The sequence below is a fragment of the Cataglyphis hispanica genome, chromosome 5 (genome assembly GCF_021464435.1).
Source record: "Cataglyphis hispanica isolate Lineage 1 chromosome 5, ULB_Chis1_1.0, whole genome shotgun sequence".
Taxonomy (NCBI): domain Eukaryota; kingdom Metazoa; phylum Arthropoda; class Insecta; order Hymenoptera; family Formicidae; genus Cataglyphis; species Cataglyphis hispanica.
Genome location: NC_065958.1, coordinates 7,004,394 through 7,020,105, shown reverse-complemented (window position 1 = coordinate 7,020,105; position 15,712 = coordinate 7,004,394). Strand labels below are relative to the sequence as shown.

At 31.2% G+C, this 15,712-nt stretch overlaps 1 protein-coding gene across 5 annotated transcripts in view; it reads right to left on the bottom strand.

Moving 5' to 3' along the window:
• LOC126849982 (sodium/potassium/calcium exchanger Nckx30C) overlaps window positions 1-15,712 on the bottom strand; it is a 54,472-nt gene that overhangs the window by 35,446 nt on the left and 3,314 nt on the right. For 3 of the 5 annotated variants that reach the window (XM_050592494.1, XM_050592495.1, XM_050592499.1), the window contains exon 2: window positions 6,460-6,483. The exons of the other annotated variants lie outside the window; for them this stretch is intronic. In XM_050592494.1, the coding sequence (XP_050448451.1) occupies window positions 6,460-6,483 (24 nt within the window). The remainder of the gene's footprint in view (window positions 1-6,459; window positions 6,484-15,712) is intronic. 5 annotated transcript variants of the gene reach the window in all.

Below are 15,712 nucleotides of genomic sequence, written 5' to 3'. Positions count from 1 at the left end.
AGAGAGAGAGAGAGAGAGAGAGAAAAGGGGATTATATAAAAGGATTTTACTTTCACTTTATCGTAATATTTATATTGTTTTTGAACAAATGAATACAAAAATTATTTCCATGAACCTATGTGTAAATTTGACGATCAAAATTGATTTAAATTGATAGTATCAAAAAAGATATAATTTATAATAAAGTATAAATAAAGTAGTTTTATTTATAGTGACGCAATGGTAGAAGCATGATAAGTGGAAATAAACGTGTTATATCGCAGAACGATGTTCTCCCAAGCGATTATCTGTTTTCCCAAAGTGATAATTAATGACCTGTTATCGGCAAGTGTTATGGTTATAGCTGTGTTCGAAATTATCTACATATTAGCACATCGACAGAAATATGATAGCGCTCTAAGAAGAGATATAAAAGATAACGTTGTGTTAACGATTGCATAACATTGTATGCGATATTATGCAATTTATTTAATGTAATATTAAGACATAAAGTGTTGATCTACAACAAGATAAATAGTCTTGAAAATTGTAATGCTAATATATATTTTTATTAAAATAGTAGGAAATTATCTTTCATCGAGTTTAAAGTAAGTAATATTACTGAGAGATTTTCTAATACTAATAAATTAAATTATATGGATAATAAAGTATTCATCTTTTTTTTTATATATAACTCAATATTAGAACAAATTTCAATGATGATCACAGAAAAATTTGACGATTCTAAGGTATAGAGTTTTCACATTAACGTGAAATCAATGGTAGAAGTGCGTATAATATCATAAGTTTATTAAAGGACGTTGTAAGAAGTTTGGAGAATCATAAATATGTAGAATATAGAATTCACCTTTATAAAAATAATACATTTGAAAAAGAATTATTTTTCCAGGATGGAAAGAAAATGATATATGTGAAAGAAATGCTATGCCGAGAGTAATTTGCTCGTAGCCGGTATATTTATTCTGGGAAATGTCACAGTTTTTCTCTTTTAGGCGATACTCCTCTCAGAGTTTCTTTTAACTGAAGTAAATTGGATCCGTTTCCGTTGGCTTACTAACGCCGCGATGTAATTTGGCCAATGAAGTCCATGATATGGACGGGAAATCCTTCTTTTAATCTTGCAAAACGAAGATGATATTTAAACCGTACTGCTGGAATTACATATGATTATTTCGCATTTATATTTAATTCTCGTAAAGTTTATATAAACTGTAAAAACTAAATGACACTTGCAAAAATAAAGAAACTAAAACAGATTCTTGTAACGCGGTATGTATTCCAAGGCAAAATTGAAATCTTCGTGTTTAACAAACATAATAAATAAATACACAATTTTTTACAGTTTTCTACGACTTCAAAATTATGTCAAGTAAGATATTAGATCAAAATACACATTAATTATTATATATCTACAAAAATAATTTTATCACTGATTTTATTGATGTTTCCTCTACATGTGTGAAGAATGTCATTTCCATCCTTTCATTCATTTACTATAAAATATTTTATCTTACAGATAAATAAAGTGAAAAGTACAAATGGCCATATTTTATTTATGATGATATTTTTTAAGAATATTTTCTAAGAACGCTCGGAATAAGTTAAAATGTATCAAATTTTATTTTAATTTAATGCTGTATGTAATACTGTTATACACAACTTTTTCCATTTTGTGATAATATCAAACAACAAGCATGAGATGGAACGCGCATGACTTGTTTGTTAAATTAAATCTCTGTTAAACCATCCGCGTCGGAAAACAAAACAAGACTTCGTGTGTGAATATGACAGATGTCAATATGACATATTACAAGCACGAATACAATTTCTCAGATTTTCTATTTTAAAAAGTAAAAATATACAATGCATTGCAGCATATTAAAATGCACATAATTTGTAAAAAAATAAATAAATAAACTTACAAATTAAGAAATTAATAAACTTAAATATACACATAAATATAAACTTAACCCCGATTGACATTAATTAAACTTGCTTCTGATAATTTATAATAACGTGCTTTGTTTCGTATGATGATGAATTAAGTAAGAAGAGTAAAGTAACTATTAACATAATCGCATTATTACGGATTAGCAAAATATTATATCAAAAGGCTATACATATATAGTTCCTTTGACATTATGATAAGAACAGAGAGATTAATACGATTGAAAGTTGAATTGTGGTAAATCACTTTGAATTGGTCAGTAGATAATATCGAAACGTCTGAGTGCTCGTTTATTATAATATAGTATATTCAACATATTAAACGGTTCATGTACAAGTAAGCTGATTATAATTACAATATTTGATAGAAATGCGAAGGATTGTATCATACAATGATCAAATCATATTACATTAATTTAACTTAAAATCTTGACTATCTTAAATAAAAAGAAAGAAATATATTGTAGAAATATTATATACTTTTTTGTTGAAAGAAACATCAAGAAAACTATATTACAAAAATACTATCGCATTTCATATACTTTAGAAATCGATAAGCAAAAGAAAATAGATACAGAAGTATCACTATATCATACATGTATGATATTATAGTCAACATCTTATACTGTAAACATAGTTTAAAATTCCATTCTGCATCATGTTATACTTGAAGCGTGTCGTTTAAATCTAGAATGTCATTGATGACATCGCTTTTAAAAACAAAGTTATAAACATCACAATAAATTCTATTTTTGCTGTTGCACATAATTTAGACATGTAAGCATAAGAGTCTCATGGTGTCAAGCTCTATTATTAATCTATTTATGCATCGCCTAGCTAGAATAAAAGATAATTTATCTATGCAATATTAAAGATTTAACTGCAATAAAAACATTTATCAAAAATCTGTCGGGAAATGCGTCAAAAGATAAGCGATCAAAAAAATTACAAGTACATGTGTGAATAATGAGATTTCTTGCATGCAATGTATTAAATATTATGTTAGCCCTTTAAATCTTCAAATTGGCCTAGACAGCAAGGTTGAAGTATTCATTTGCATGCTTAATACGACGAGCGCTCGCTCGAATAGTGTGTCTTTTATTTGACCAAAATATTTTCCTATCCAGCAATTTTTGCTCCCTTCAGTAATGTTCGTTCGATAAGCATATAGATATATAACAATAATATGACAATCATATTGGAAAATATAATTGCTATTTGATAGATTGTTAGCAATTTAAATCAGATTAATGTGAATGGCGTCAAAATTAACGTATATATAAAGAAGTATGCGTATGACAGCGTAATTTTGAAATAATGCACATAGATAAATATATTGATAGCGCACAATAATGTAATTTACACGTTCAAAACGCGCGCACGTAGAAAGGTCTTTTAAACTTTAATTAAATGGGCGGAGGGCGTTAAATTCGACGTTTTGAGCAGTGGGTGGTGACTGCTTTGTGATCGAACAAATTATAGTATTCACGCGAAACATTGATAATTTCCGCCTGTGACATTATCAGCACGCTGTCATTTCATATATGTATATGTAGGATTATTCGGAAATCAATCTCTGGTAGAAGCTTGTAAAATAAAACAAGAAACAGGAAAACACATTTTATTATACATAACAATTACTTACATATATACATTATTTTTCCATATAATTGTCAACCTTCAAATTGAGACACTTAGCTATGCATGTGAACACATCAAAGTCATTCAGTTGCAAAGTCCGAGCTGTAAGATAGGTGGACAAACTCTCATTGCATTCAGAAATTCCGATGACGATTCACTATCCCATCGTGTAATAAAATGTGTTAATAAATCGTGTATAATAAAATTTTTCCTGTTTTTTCTTTTATTTTCTAAGCCCATCGGATTGATTTCTGAATAGCCGTCATATTTCTGGACTCAAACAAGAAAAATACTGCATTTAACAATAGAGAAAGCAATGCGATAATAAGCTTTATTAATATTTTGCCTTTTGAAGCATGCAAATATATATAATGTATCTTTTAAAAAATATTAAAAGAAAGACTATAGAAAGAAGTACGGTTATAATATTATAATATAATAACAAATCCTACATAAGGGAAGTTATTAGCACGTAAGTATCATGATACAATAATAGAACCTATTCTAAAAATGCTACTATAGCGCTTTTAACGTTGAAATATTCGATTATAATTATGCAAAATTAATAAATGCCGGTGATACATATCACATCATATGAAACCAGCAATTGCCATTTCGCGATTGGAAAGAGCCACTCGAAAGCTTTAAATTGGAAGAAGTTTACGGCAACTACGGCTGCTTTAGCGTGCAAAACTAGCCGGAGTCCTGAAGTCTTTCGCTTGGAATCGGTTATTCTAGCCGAGTCGATAGGGTCGCAATTACACAACTTTTACTTCCGACCTAGTTTGCGCTTCATATAAAATCATTTTGCGCGAGAACTTTCTCGAGCAGTATCTTAGATAATGAACAATAATCGCGAACAAATCTCTAACAAATTCTATTCTGCGTCTCTTACGTTATTGGATAATCTTTTTAATATCGCAAACATTCGTTGCAATCGTCATATATACACAACACTATTATATTTAATAGATTTAGGTTCGTTAAATGTGATTGCATCGCTAAAACGAGGCATGACGAGTTGTTGCACATAACAGTTCTTGTGTAACTGAACACAGTCGTCACATTCATCAACAACTTTCAATTTCTAAAATAAGTGAAGAAGGATTCATATTCAATTATTAAATAAGCTTCCATCAATAAACGTGTGATCTTATTCTAAAAACTCGATCACGTTGGCCTAATATGATCTAAAGACTTTAAAAATTCAAGGCGTAACTGCCTCACCTATCTGGCCCATAGATTTGCCAAGACAAATTCTTCTGCGGAAATTTCATTTCAAGGTGCGGCTGATACTATTTAGATAATGATGCTCGCATGATAGCATAAAAAAAGTGAAGATTAATCTCGCGAAAGACTGCAGGAGATTCCCTCCGATCGGCCCGACAATTCAATTATCCGAGCGATTGGATTTTCCGCACCGTCTCCATCAGGAGTAAATTATTTCGTATTACAGAGAGCAACGGAAGATCCGTTGCATCCTGTGGTATACAACGAATAAACCGATGTTATGGTATATGAAAACAAGAAAAACAAGGGCCGCTTGCACTTTACGGCTGATGCATTCTTCACGTATCGCGATTCCGGACCGTTTCAAAAATTCGCACTGATGTAGTCCAGGATTTATCGGTGAGTCGAGGTTATCGAAGTTAGATAGTCACATTGATATTCACGTGCGATGTTCCGTTTTGTATCGGATCGAATGATGTGAGCTTTCATCGATTACACAAAATAATTTCGCTGACTATTGAAATTTTGCGACAAATTATTTTTGAAAGTTTTATAATATTTACACGATTTTTCTAGTTCGAATATTAAGTTAAATATTATGTCGATAAAATGTTTTTGTATGTGCATTTATAAATGCCATTATATGTATATATACTTTTGGCTTTAATTAAACGTCATCAATTTTATAATCGATATTCGTTTAAATGCCGGATTTGTCAAAAGTTTAATCGACAAGATAGAAAGCATTGCAAACCTTTTGTTTTAATTTAGTAATTAATTATAAGTAATTCTGTTATGAGTAGAAAATTTATATAACTTGCTAATGAAATATAAGAAGAATTATTTTATATAAAATAAATTATGGGATTGCAAAAGTTATTGATATAAATCAAGTTTCGGATGCTTAGGATATTTTCGAGGGACGAATTTAGAAAGCTCCGTTCGCGATCTTGATAGAATTTGTTAAAAGTTGGCATACGAATATCGCATAAAAATCGTTACTATACTTTCGTAAAGTTTAACGGTTCAGTTTCTAAACTTCTCGGTTTCTTGATTCAGCTGGGAGCTTGCTTACCTTACATCATCCCCAAAAGTACTATTCTCTTTGTAAGATACAATATAATATTAGTTGTAAAAGTATATAATCTTGTTTGACACTGTAAACTAGAGAACAATAATAACTAGAGTTGAAGTTTTTTTCAACATAATTTAATCATATATAGATATATATGTTTGTGAGAAATTTTGTTTAAATTTTATGTTGTTATTGTATCCATGTGTTTTTTAAGAATAAGAATGTAATGCAATTTTCTACACATGTAACATGATGCAATTGATTATGATTTATTATTAGAGAGATTATCATCAATATTATATTCATCCATATCAACCTTTTCTCGTAGATTTCTTAAACAATCTTATAGCATTAATTATTTTTCTATTTTATTTTAAAGAAAATTTATTATCTATTATTAAAAGTTATGTGCTTTAAACTGCACATACTACGAGAAAGGTTAATAATGATTTAAAAGCAATTTAAAATAAGAATGGTGACAGAAATTTTGAAAAATGTATAAAATATATACATGTAAAAAATATACCAGAGACAGAAGAAGGAAGAGAAAGAGACATGCGACTCACCAATGCCTGAGCGGCGCTCTGGTGCTGCAAGCAAGAAACATTTAGTTACAATCACAATAACGACAATCAGTAATGTTTCTTAACTAGCTCGTGTAACACTAGTAACAAACAGTTCAACAATAATGCAGTGCTTACGAAAGCTTGAACACATTGACTGATACACAGACAACACCGAGAAAAGTATGTGAAGTCATAGAAGCCGGTCACAAATTTGCAAGTTATAATGTATGAATTATATGGCAAGTTCTGAACGAGGAAATTATAATAATAATTTTGAGATAACGAGAAATTCGTGACTTGGGCTATCTCGATTACATATTTTTCCAAGTGCAGTTCTTTTCTCAGAACGCAGCTGCACGTTGCAAGCTTACATAATGCACATGTTTCGTGTTAATAAAGTATACATGTTGTATAATATTAGTATAATATGTTGGAACAATGTGGAGCAATAGAAATGATAAAACTGAATTCTGACGTGTCAGTCGCTGAAATTTGTTTAGAGAAAAAAAAAAGTTCAAATTTCCTATCTTCGAAATTATTGTGTAGAGAAATTTTTTTGGAAGTATGTATATTCATAAAAAAAAATTTAATACACTTTTTGCATATTTATTTTTATTCCCAAGATTAATTAGATTATTTCTCAAGATATTAACTCTACAGTGATCAAAATGAATAGCGCGAACGCTATTACTATTATAACTGTAGTTGTAATATGCAATAAACTTTGAGTAGAACAATTGTTTATCACCTATCTCGCACGACTTTTCGTTTTGATTCCCACGTGAATGCGTCATGTGTCCGCGAATGGTATGCACAGCTTGCGCGTTACATAAAAAAAAAAAATATTTGCTCGCGCAAGTATCGCGATGCTGTCACAGGCAGACCATTGTAACTCGTTTCGAGATTTAGTGTTCTCCGCGCCAAAGAGAAAATCAAAAAGTAGCGTTTATCGCGACGATAAAATGGGAACGCATCGCGAGATGTGACATGCATGCGATATAAAAAGATGTATGATTTGGAAAATGCAAAAACAAATATAAAGAACTCGATTCGAAGCGCGCCTTTTAGAGTTAGAACTCGAGACGCAAAGTAATGTCGATCGATGTCAAACGATGCGGAAGACATGGGATTGACATTTAATTAAATCACTTGTCTTGAGGAATAAATTTCACGTAGTCGCAAACATCACCGTAATAGCCTCGCGGCAACTTATTGTCATCTTTAGAAGAGTGAAGAAGAAATTTATAGCGAAGGTAGTAAACAATGAATGTCATATGATGAGACTTAAACAGTATCCATATTAAATGATGCGAAAAATATCGATTTAAATTAACATTCTATATTGACATTTATTTCTAACTGGACATAATCCTGTTACAAACTCACTATTTTCATTGTCGAAAAATATACTTAATGTCTACTATATCTTTATATAAACCACATTATAATAAAATAATTATATTCTTGACAGTTTTTATCATTTCTAATTAATATTTCTCTATTGTGCTATTATTAGAATTAATATATAATAATAATATTATCAATATTAATAAAGTAAGTATGTGCTTTAGGCCATAACCACTTTCTGACATTTTAAATATTAAAATGTGTGAGAGATATATTTCGAAGACTCTGTCAAGTGTTGTTGGAAAATATTATAAGATTTGAGTTGTTGGAATGCAATAAAATGAAGATATCTTGAGAAAACTTAACTAATAATCATGAGAATTAATAAATAATTGTGAACACTTCATAATTAATGAAACGTCTGTGAGAAAGGAATAAACGATAATAAACGATAAGCTGGCTTTTGTGAGAATTCTTAACTGCATCGAATTTTGCTCTTGTTGGTAAGTATATAATAACACTATACTAATAACGGCGCTTATACATTATTCAGTAAATCTTTCTTATGATTTGTCATCAGCAGCGACAAGATTTAACAATTTAATATATTTAATTAGGAAGCGGCAAAGTTGTTGCGATATCATTGATACATTAATGAGCAAAATGATTTGTTTACAATATAGTATATATAAATAACTGGTTACAAACATAATAAAGCATATTATAATATTTTTCAACGATAACAACTGCAAGTTACGATATAAGTTACGATTTTGCGAGTAAAGAGAAATAACCGAAAAAAAATAATAATAATAAAGGAATAAATGTAGGAAATATGACAGAGAGAGACCGATAAATGTATATTCTTTCATGAAAAGCGAAGGTATTCTAAATAATTTTTTATCGTCGTGTTCGCCAAAGAATGAGAAGTTATTACGCGTATAAATTCAATTGTGATTAATTTCCGGTACTCTAAGCGCGCCGATCTTGAGGATAATCTTGAATGAAATAAATGGCCGGATTGAAATTCCTATGTGAAATCGATATGGTCGTCAACGTGAAAAATACGGAGAACAGGCAATCGTACCGAACGATAGATTACAAGAAAGCAATAAAATCTCTTGGTCACGTCCTCGAATAGAATTTCTTTCTCGCGACATCACGACATCAAGAAAATTGGCGAATCGATTAGAATCACGTTTACATAATATGATTCATTTTTAATGTGGCGATCATTAGAGATTTAATTAATACATCCTGTGTTGGATGATTGCATAAAATCGACAAAGTAAAAGCTAAAACGATGTTTTGGAACCCCTTTTATAATTAAATAAAGATGGCATTCATAGAGACTGTGTGCTAAGATTAATGTGACATCTTGAAGCTTTAATATAAGCCGAGTACGAAGTGTATTGTGTTATGAGCTTAATTTCTCTACAACTAACATCAAAGCGCACGAATAAAGCGCAAATTCATGGAAGAAGCGATGAACCTACTTTCTTAATTGCTTCTAACAATCTGAGAAGAATTGAATTGAAATTCTTATTTCATAATTTATGTACATTTTATTAATTATTATGTGATTTATCTTCTATATAGTTTTATAATTCTGACAAATTAAAAAAAAAAAAAATATGACAAGCGGGCTAGTGCGACAGTAAGAATATCTGAAATGTTAAAAATGTGAAGATTTTTTTATATACTATATATTTTAACATTTTAACATTTCATGCGCTAAGCCTTATTTTCATTAAAAGATTACTATGATTAAACGCGGAAAATTCTTCTCTAGTTCAAGAGTAAAAGAAGGTGTAAGAGCGATGTTGACCTATATCGTGCGTTGCGGGGGCCGCGTATATATGTCACTTCGGAAGTAGAACCATCACTTTGCGGCCGGTAAAATTGCGTTCCAAGCGCGACTCGAGCTGTAACAATTACCGGTGATCTAGTTGAACCGCGTTTGCGGACTCTCATACAATTTAATTCAACACGCTTCCGTACGATTTACTACAGTTTTCAATGTCCATCATCTCTTACTTCTCTCCTCTCGAGAGACTTTTATCCTTCGGCAGATCCTTCGAGAGCGATCTAATTCTCGCGATTATGCGGCACGAATACTTTCCCTTTCCTCTTCGCCGCTTTCCGAGACAAAGGAGCAGATTATGACGGAAGATTTACGATGGTAATTATAAGGTTGGTCGCGGGCACATCGATCAGGTCGCGCGGAATAACATTTCGAAAGCAGTTTAGTCCAAGCGTGTACTCGTGTTAAGAGAGAAGATGTTTTCACTTGCAAAGTGCTCAAGGACGAGATGATTGCATGCGTTTTAATTAACAATCAATGTTGTTAAGTAACACGGATATTACGAGTGAGATGACGCTAGATGATATATTGTATGCCCCCCAGCAATCCGATTATTGCAAAAACTTTTATTCCATTATGATTTATTCGATATGAGACTTTCAAGTTTTATTACGATTTGATATAAGGCCTTCACGTTCTGCCTGCTCAGTATCTCCTATTTTTCTTACAAATCTAATAAAGTTTAATGATAATATTAGGATACAAGAACGTATTTCAATTACCGACTGGTATTATACAAGCTACTGAAATCGTTGGTGAAATTAAATCGCTTTGACTTTGCTAAAGTCTAAAGTCAAGAAAGTGTCCAAACCTATGTAGATGAGCGTTAAATACGTTTAAATATTAAGAGATTGAAGAGAACAGCATCAACCTTTAGCTGTCCCCATTCGGAAAAGTTCGAGAAAAATATTAGTATTTCTGATTGAGCCGAGAACTCGTGACTTTTGTAATAACCGTATCATTATTTCACTATAGCCACGTTCTACTTAGCGCGATATTTATTCCAATGCGATTACAGCTGACCTAGCGGACTGACGAATCTATGGATTATTCAATTTGCTTGATGAGATCGCGCATCCTCGATTTTTATATTTCCATCGCAAAAATTCTCGTCGTGTTATATCAAAAATTTTTCTGCGTCAAAAAAAAAAAAAAATAGGGAGTCGCGATATTTCGACAATAATTTCACGCTTTGAGGTCTTCTATCATTGAACATCGTTTGAATAAAGAGAGTTTCGGAAATGTCTTCACAAAATGTTAATTTAAGCAAACTTCATATATTTTCTAGATTATCATTTCGTGTCTCGAGCTACTAAATATTCATTTTATGATTAATGTCTACATTAGGATTTCTTTCTATTCTGCTATATAATGATAGCTAAAAGATCATAGGATAATTCGTAACAATGTTTAATTTCGAGTAATATTTGAGTAATATTTTCCTTTCTACATTTGACAATAAAAAGGCTTATTTTTAATGATTAAAATTATTGTAAAGTAACTATGCACGAATGTATATATGCGATATTTTAGTAGCCGAGATCTTTGGAACGGGGAGAGAATGGCATTGTTCTAAAAAAAGATTAAAGAAATATATGCTCGATGTACAGTATACAAAGGAGATACATACTCAGCGTTCGGCAGAAAAATGGGTCGAGGTTTTATTATACAAGAAACCAATATAGTTATTAATTATTATACAAAAATACAGAGCGATAGCACGTATTAATACTTTAATGTTGTATTTGTGTATATTCACCAAGAAGTGTAAAGATGCATATTAAAAGTTTTTTTTTTTTCGATTAAAGGTATAGGAATCTGTATCTGAATACTATTGGGATAAATATCTGTATTAAATATACATATGCAAATAATTAATACATCGACAATAATTACGATTATTCATCGTATGAATGCAAAATTATTGCAGCGAGATAGAAAAGCAGAGATAGCGGCTGTAAAAAAAGCCATGCTTAGTTGCGCGCGCATAACGTGTTAATAATTAGATCGATGTGCTCATTTACTATATTTACGAACTCGTAATCCGTTACGGTGCGATGAACGATTAAACAAAAGGAGCGTGTGATTTAGCGTGCATGGATACACACTGTTCACATTCCAGAAATGTCAAAATTATATTTTATATCATAAAATATCTTTAATTAAATTAAACAAAGGGCGCATTATATTTGTGTAGGATTATTTCAATATTTCGAATGAATTAAATGAATAGTTTTTATAGAATATAGAATGTAGATTTTTTTTTATATTAACTCTGTTATATGCCTAAAGGAACTGAATATAGATGTAATTTTTTTTTTTTTAATTTCATCTCGTATAAAAGATTCTTTTATATTATACGATAACAAAATTTTAAATGTGTTGCAGAGAAAATAAAAGACCGTAGTTAAAAGTTCTTACATAAACAATTTCTTACGCATTCTTATAGCTAATAATTTAAATCTATCAATTTGTAAACATTTTTTACGATATATACAAAACGATAAAAATAGTTGAAATATTATTTACAATAATTAAACTTTATATTGACTGCGTTAAAAAATATCATTCTTATTCATCTTTTAACGCCTAAGAAACATGTAAACGTTAGCTGTCAGTTGTCGGTATCGATGTTGCTTATATATTTAATACAGTCACGATATAAATGCACATATATGTACAGTATATATATGTGCGTGTATCTAAACACGTTCCTTTTAACAATACTTTACGAAAATGCATCTAATAAATGTTAAAGCAGACATGTTTACGACGTCTAGGCCGAAGTTTAATAACGATTAACGATCTAGCAACGAGCTCGCTTTCAGGCACGAAACGTAGAATATCCGAGGGTTTCGTTCAAGCTGATGACTGAATTCGTGCTATCTCGCCTGTAAATTTTTTTTTCCGTTCACCTCTCCCATATATATATCGGTGCATTATGCAAAGCTGTCCCGTGTGTATATGTGTGTATATATATATATATATATATGTCCGATCGGTCTTTATAACTCGGAACGAGCGAAGCGGATTGAAACGCCGACGGTTGCACGCGGTCGGGCGTTCGTCGAGACTGGGAACGTGTGGAAGTGCCTCTGTCGAATCGATTGGATGGGTGGAGAGGGCCACGGCGCACACTGCAATGCCGTAACTTCTCGGGGTGAGATTCGAAAAATCAAAAACTAGAGAAGCCGAATGCCTCTTTAAAAGCTCGAAGAAAGGAGGCACGAGAAATCAGCGCTAATGAGAATCGTCGCCATGACAAACGTTCATCCAGTCCGAATTATATTGGACTTCGTTGCTCCTATAAATCTTTCGCGTGGCGGCGTAGAATTTAAAATGCAATATACCCCTGCCACCGATGTACCCCAAGCCCCGTGGCGATCATATTAATTAAGCCTTTAATCATTCTATTGCCAAACGCCGCCTCTTGCATATTTCGCACGATGTTCGCACGCGACATTATTCTGCGGAAAGAACAATAAGGCTAATAACGACCAATTTAAAAGTTCAATTGGTACGATGGCGCGTGTACAAGTTCATGCTCGTCTCTCTCTCTCTCTCTCTCTCTCTCTCTCTCGGTTGGATAATATCTATTTTAATAAAATGAGAGATATCTCGCACCACTGGAATTTTTCTCTGCAACATGAGTCAAAGCTATATTTATGTCAGTGCTGTTATCATATCAATTTCGCAGAAATGATTACGCGCGCACGGGTATATTAATTCTTCATTAGAATTAAAATAATTTATATTGTTACAAACACTTTTATTATGTATATTTTATGGTTGTATGAATGATAGCAGATATCATTTCTCGCACATGAGATCTCGACTTAATTATCATAATATTACACGCAAAATTAGTTGAATACACTTGATATTAATAGATGCAACGATACTAACATCTAATTATAATCACGTTCATCGTACGCGCGGTAGAAAAAAAAAACTTCTGAGCGCGTCGACTGATAGTAACACTTTGCACGCGAGGTGTTAAACGCCACATTAACCGTAATATGCGTATAAAATGAGAGACAGTAATTAACTATGTGTAACGCTTTATTGTATCTATTATTATTAATATCTTGATCAGACCAATTCGTTTTAAGTGCTATAGAGTTTCAAAATTCACATGTATGAACATCTACAATGCAATAATTCTATGATTCTGTCCATTAATTATGATGATACACTTAAAGATAATTTCTATGAAATGCGTTATAAAATAAAATAATTAATGTTATTAAGATTATAGTTTGCAACGTTCCACATATTGTAATTATTTATAAGAATTATTTAAATAGCGCGTCGCTTTAATAATTTTAATCAAGTAATTTTCTTTAATCAAGCTATTTCAGAAATCGTTCAATCATTCGTCAGTCAAATGCAATTGTGCAGTTATATCGGAGCTGTTGCCTTCTAATAATCACCTTCTAGTAATCAACGTCAATAAGAGAAATATATTTCGCATTCTCGGCATTCTCCACGTGATTGGCAGAAAAGCGTAGTTTCGTATTTCGAAATATTAGCGGTAGAAGTAGAAGTAATACGAGTCTGCGAATTGAACAATTCCGATCAATATCGCGTCAATACTGCTTTCGCTGAACCTTTATATTCTTAGTTTTCGTTGACAAATGATCATCGCTTTGCAAAAATAAAAGATAAATTTCACTTAAGCTTTCCAGAGTGTCAGCATAAACGACACCGGAGGGAAATGAATAACGGCAAAACGGATGCCGCATTTCAACTTCGAAGAAGCGGATTACGTATTTCTGAGTTACGTCTATCTTCCTCCAGTATTTTTAATGTCTCGGATATTTTAAAGCTATTCATTATTTGTTATCTCAAAACTGCTTTATTATCTGTCATGTGCTATAAATTAAAGAAGAAAAAATTTTTAAGCGTTAATGGAAGTTATGGATGTATTTCATACATCGCATATCTATAAACGCAAATTTTAATAATTGAAACATAAAAACTGAATTTTTTTCAGGATATGAAATGTGACCTAATTGATCTCACTCGCATTCTCTAATTGAGGATGTTTTTTTTTTATATATTATATGTGTATATATATATATATATATATATATATATATATATATATATATGCAAGGTTTCACGAACAAGCGCTCATTAGAGCGTTTTGGATAACATTTCAATCATCTAAATTTTTTTTTATACCACGCACTTTAAAATCTATGCATGTGTGTGTGGGGAAGAGAGTGTGAGGGAATGGGTGTGTGAGAAATTTTTTAAAATATTTTAAAAACTATTTTTGCCCGAATTGTTATATGTATACCTATAACTCTGTAAGAAAAGGAAAAAATCTATGCTGTAATATTTCATCATTCGTGTACTGAAAACATATCTCTTTTCATGTTATGCAATAATTGTTAAAAAATTTATCTTGAACTAATTTCATATACGTAACCTTTTTGAACCATGATACGCTATCTCTTGTCTTCTCTATTTTCAGAGATAAAGACTATAATTTAAAAACTTTTTACAATATATACTCTTTTTTAAATCATTACACATTTCTTATAAAAATATTACAAAATTTTCCTAACATTATTAAGGTTTAATCAACACATTTTTGATGTGTTATGTCAAAAATGGAATCGTGATTATAACGAAAAGTGTTTTTTTTCTACGAGCAGTTTCTCTTTCCTGCATTCTGTCGTGTGCAAGATTTAAAATCGATTACCATAAAAACGCATTCTGTCTACAGAGCGTTTACTTGAAAGGTTCTCAATCATTTGGTTTTGCGAGCGAATCGATCGCTGAGAGTCATTATGAAAATGTAGGATTATTCGTTAAAACGCTAAATTTTCAAGATAAACGATTGATGAGTAGTCATGTCTTGGATGTTAATTGGAGATTATTAATGTTTAATATTTTCATCTTTAACTGATAATTTTACTAGATTATCCATAATAATAAAAACAAAAAAAAATGAGAACCAACCCACTGGAAGACTCCAAAATTATATCATTCTTTATAAAATTAATTGCATTCATTAGATGTTATGATTTT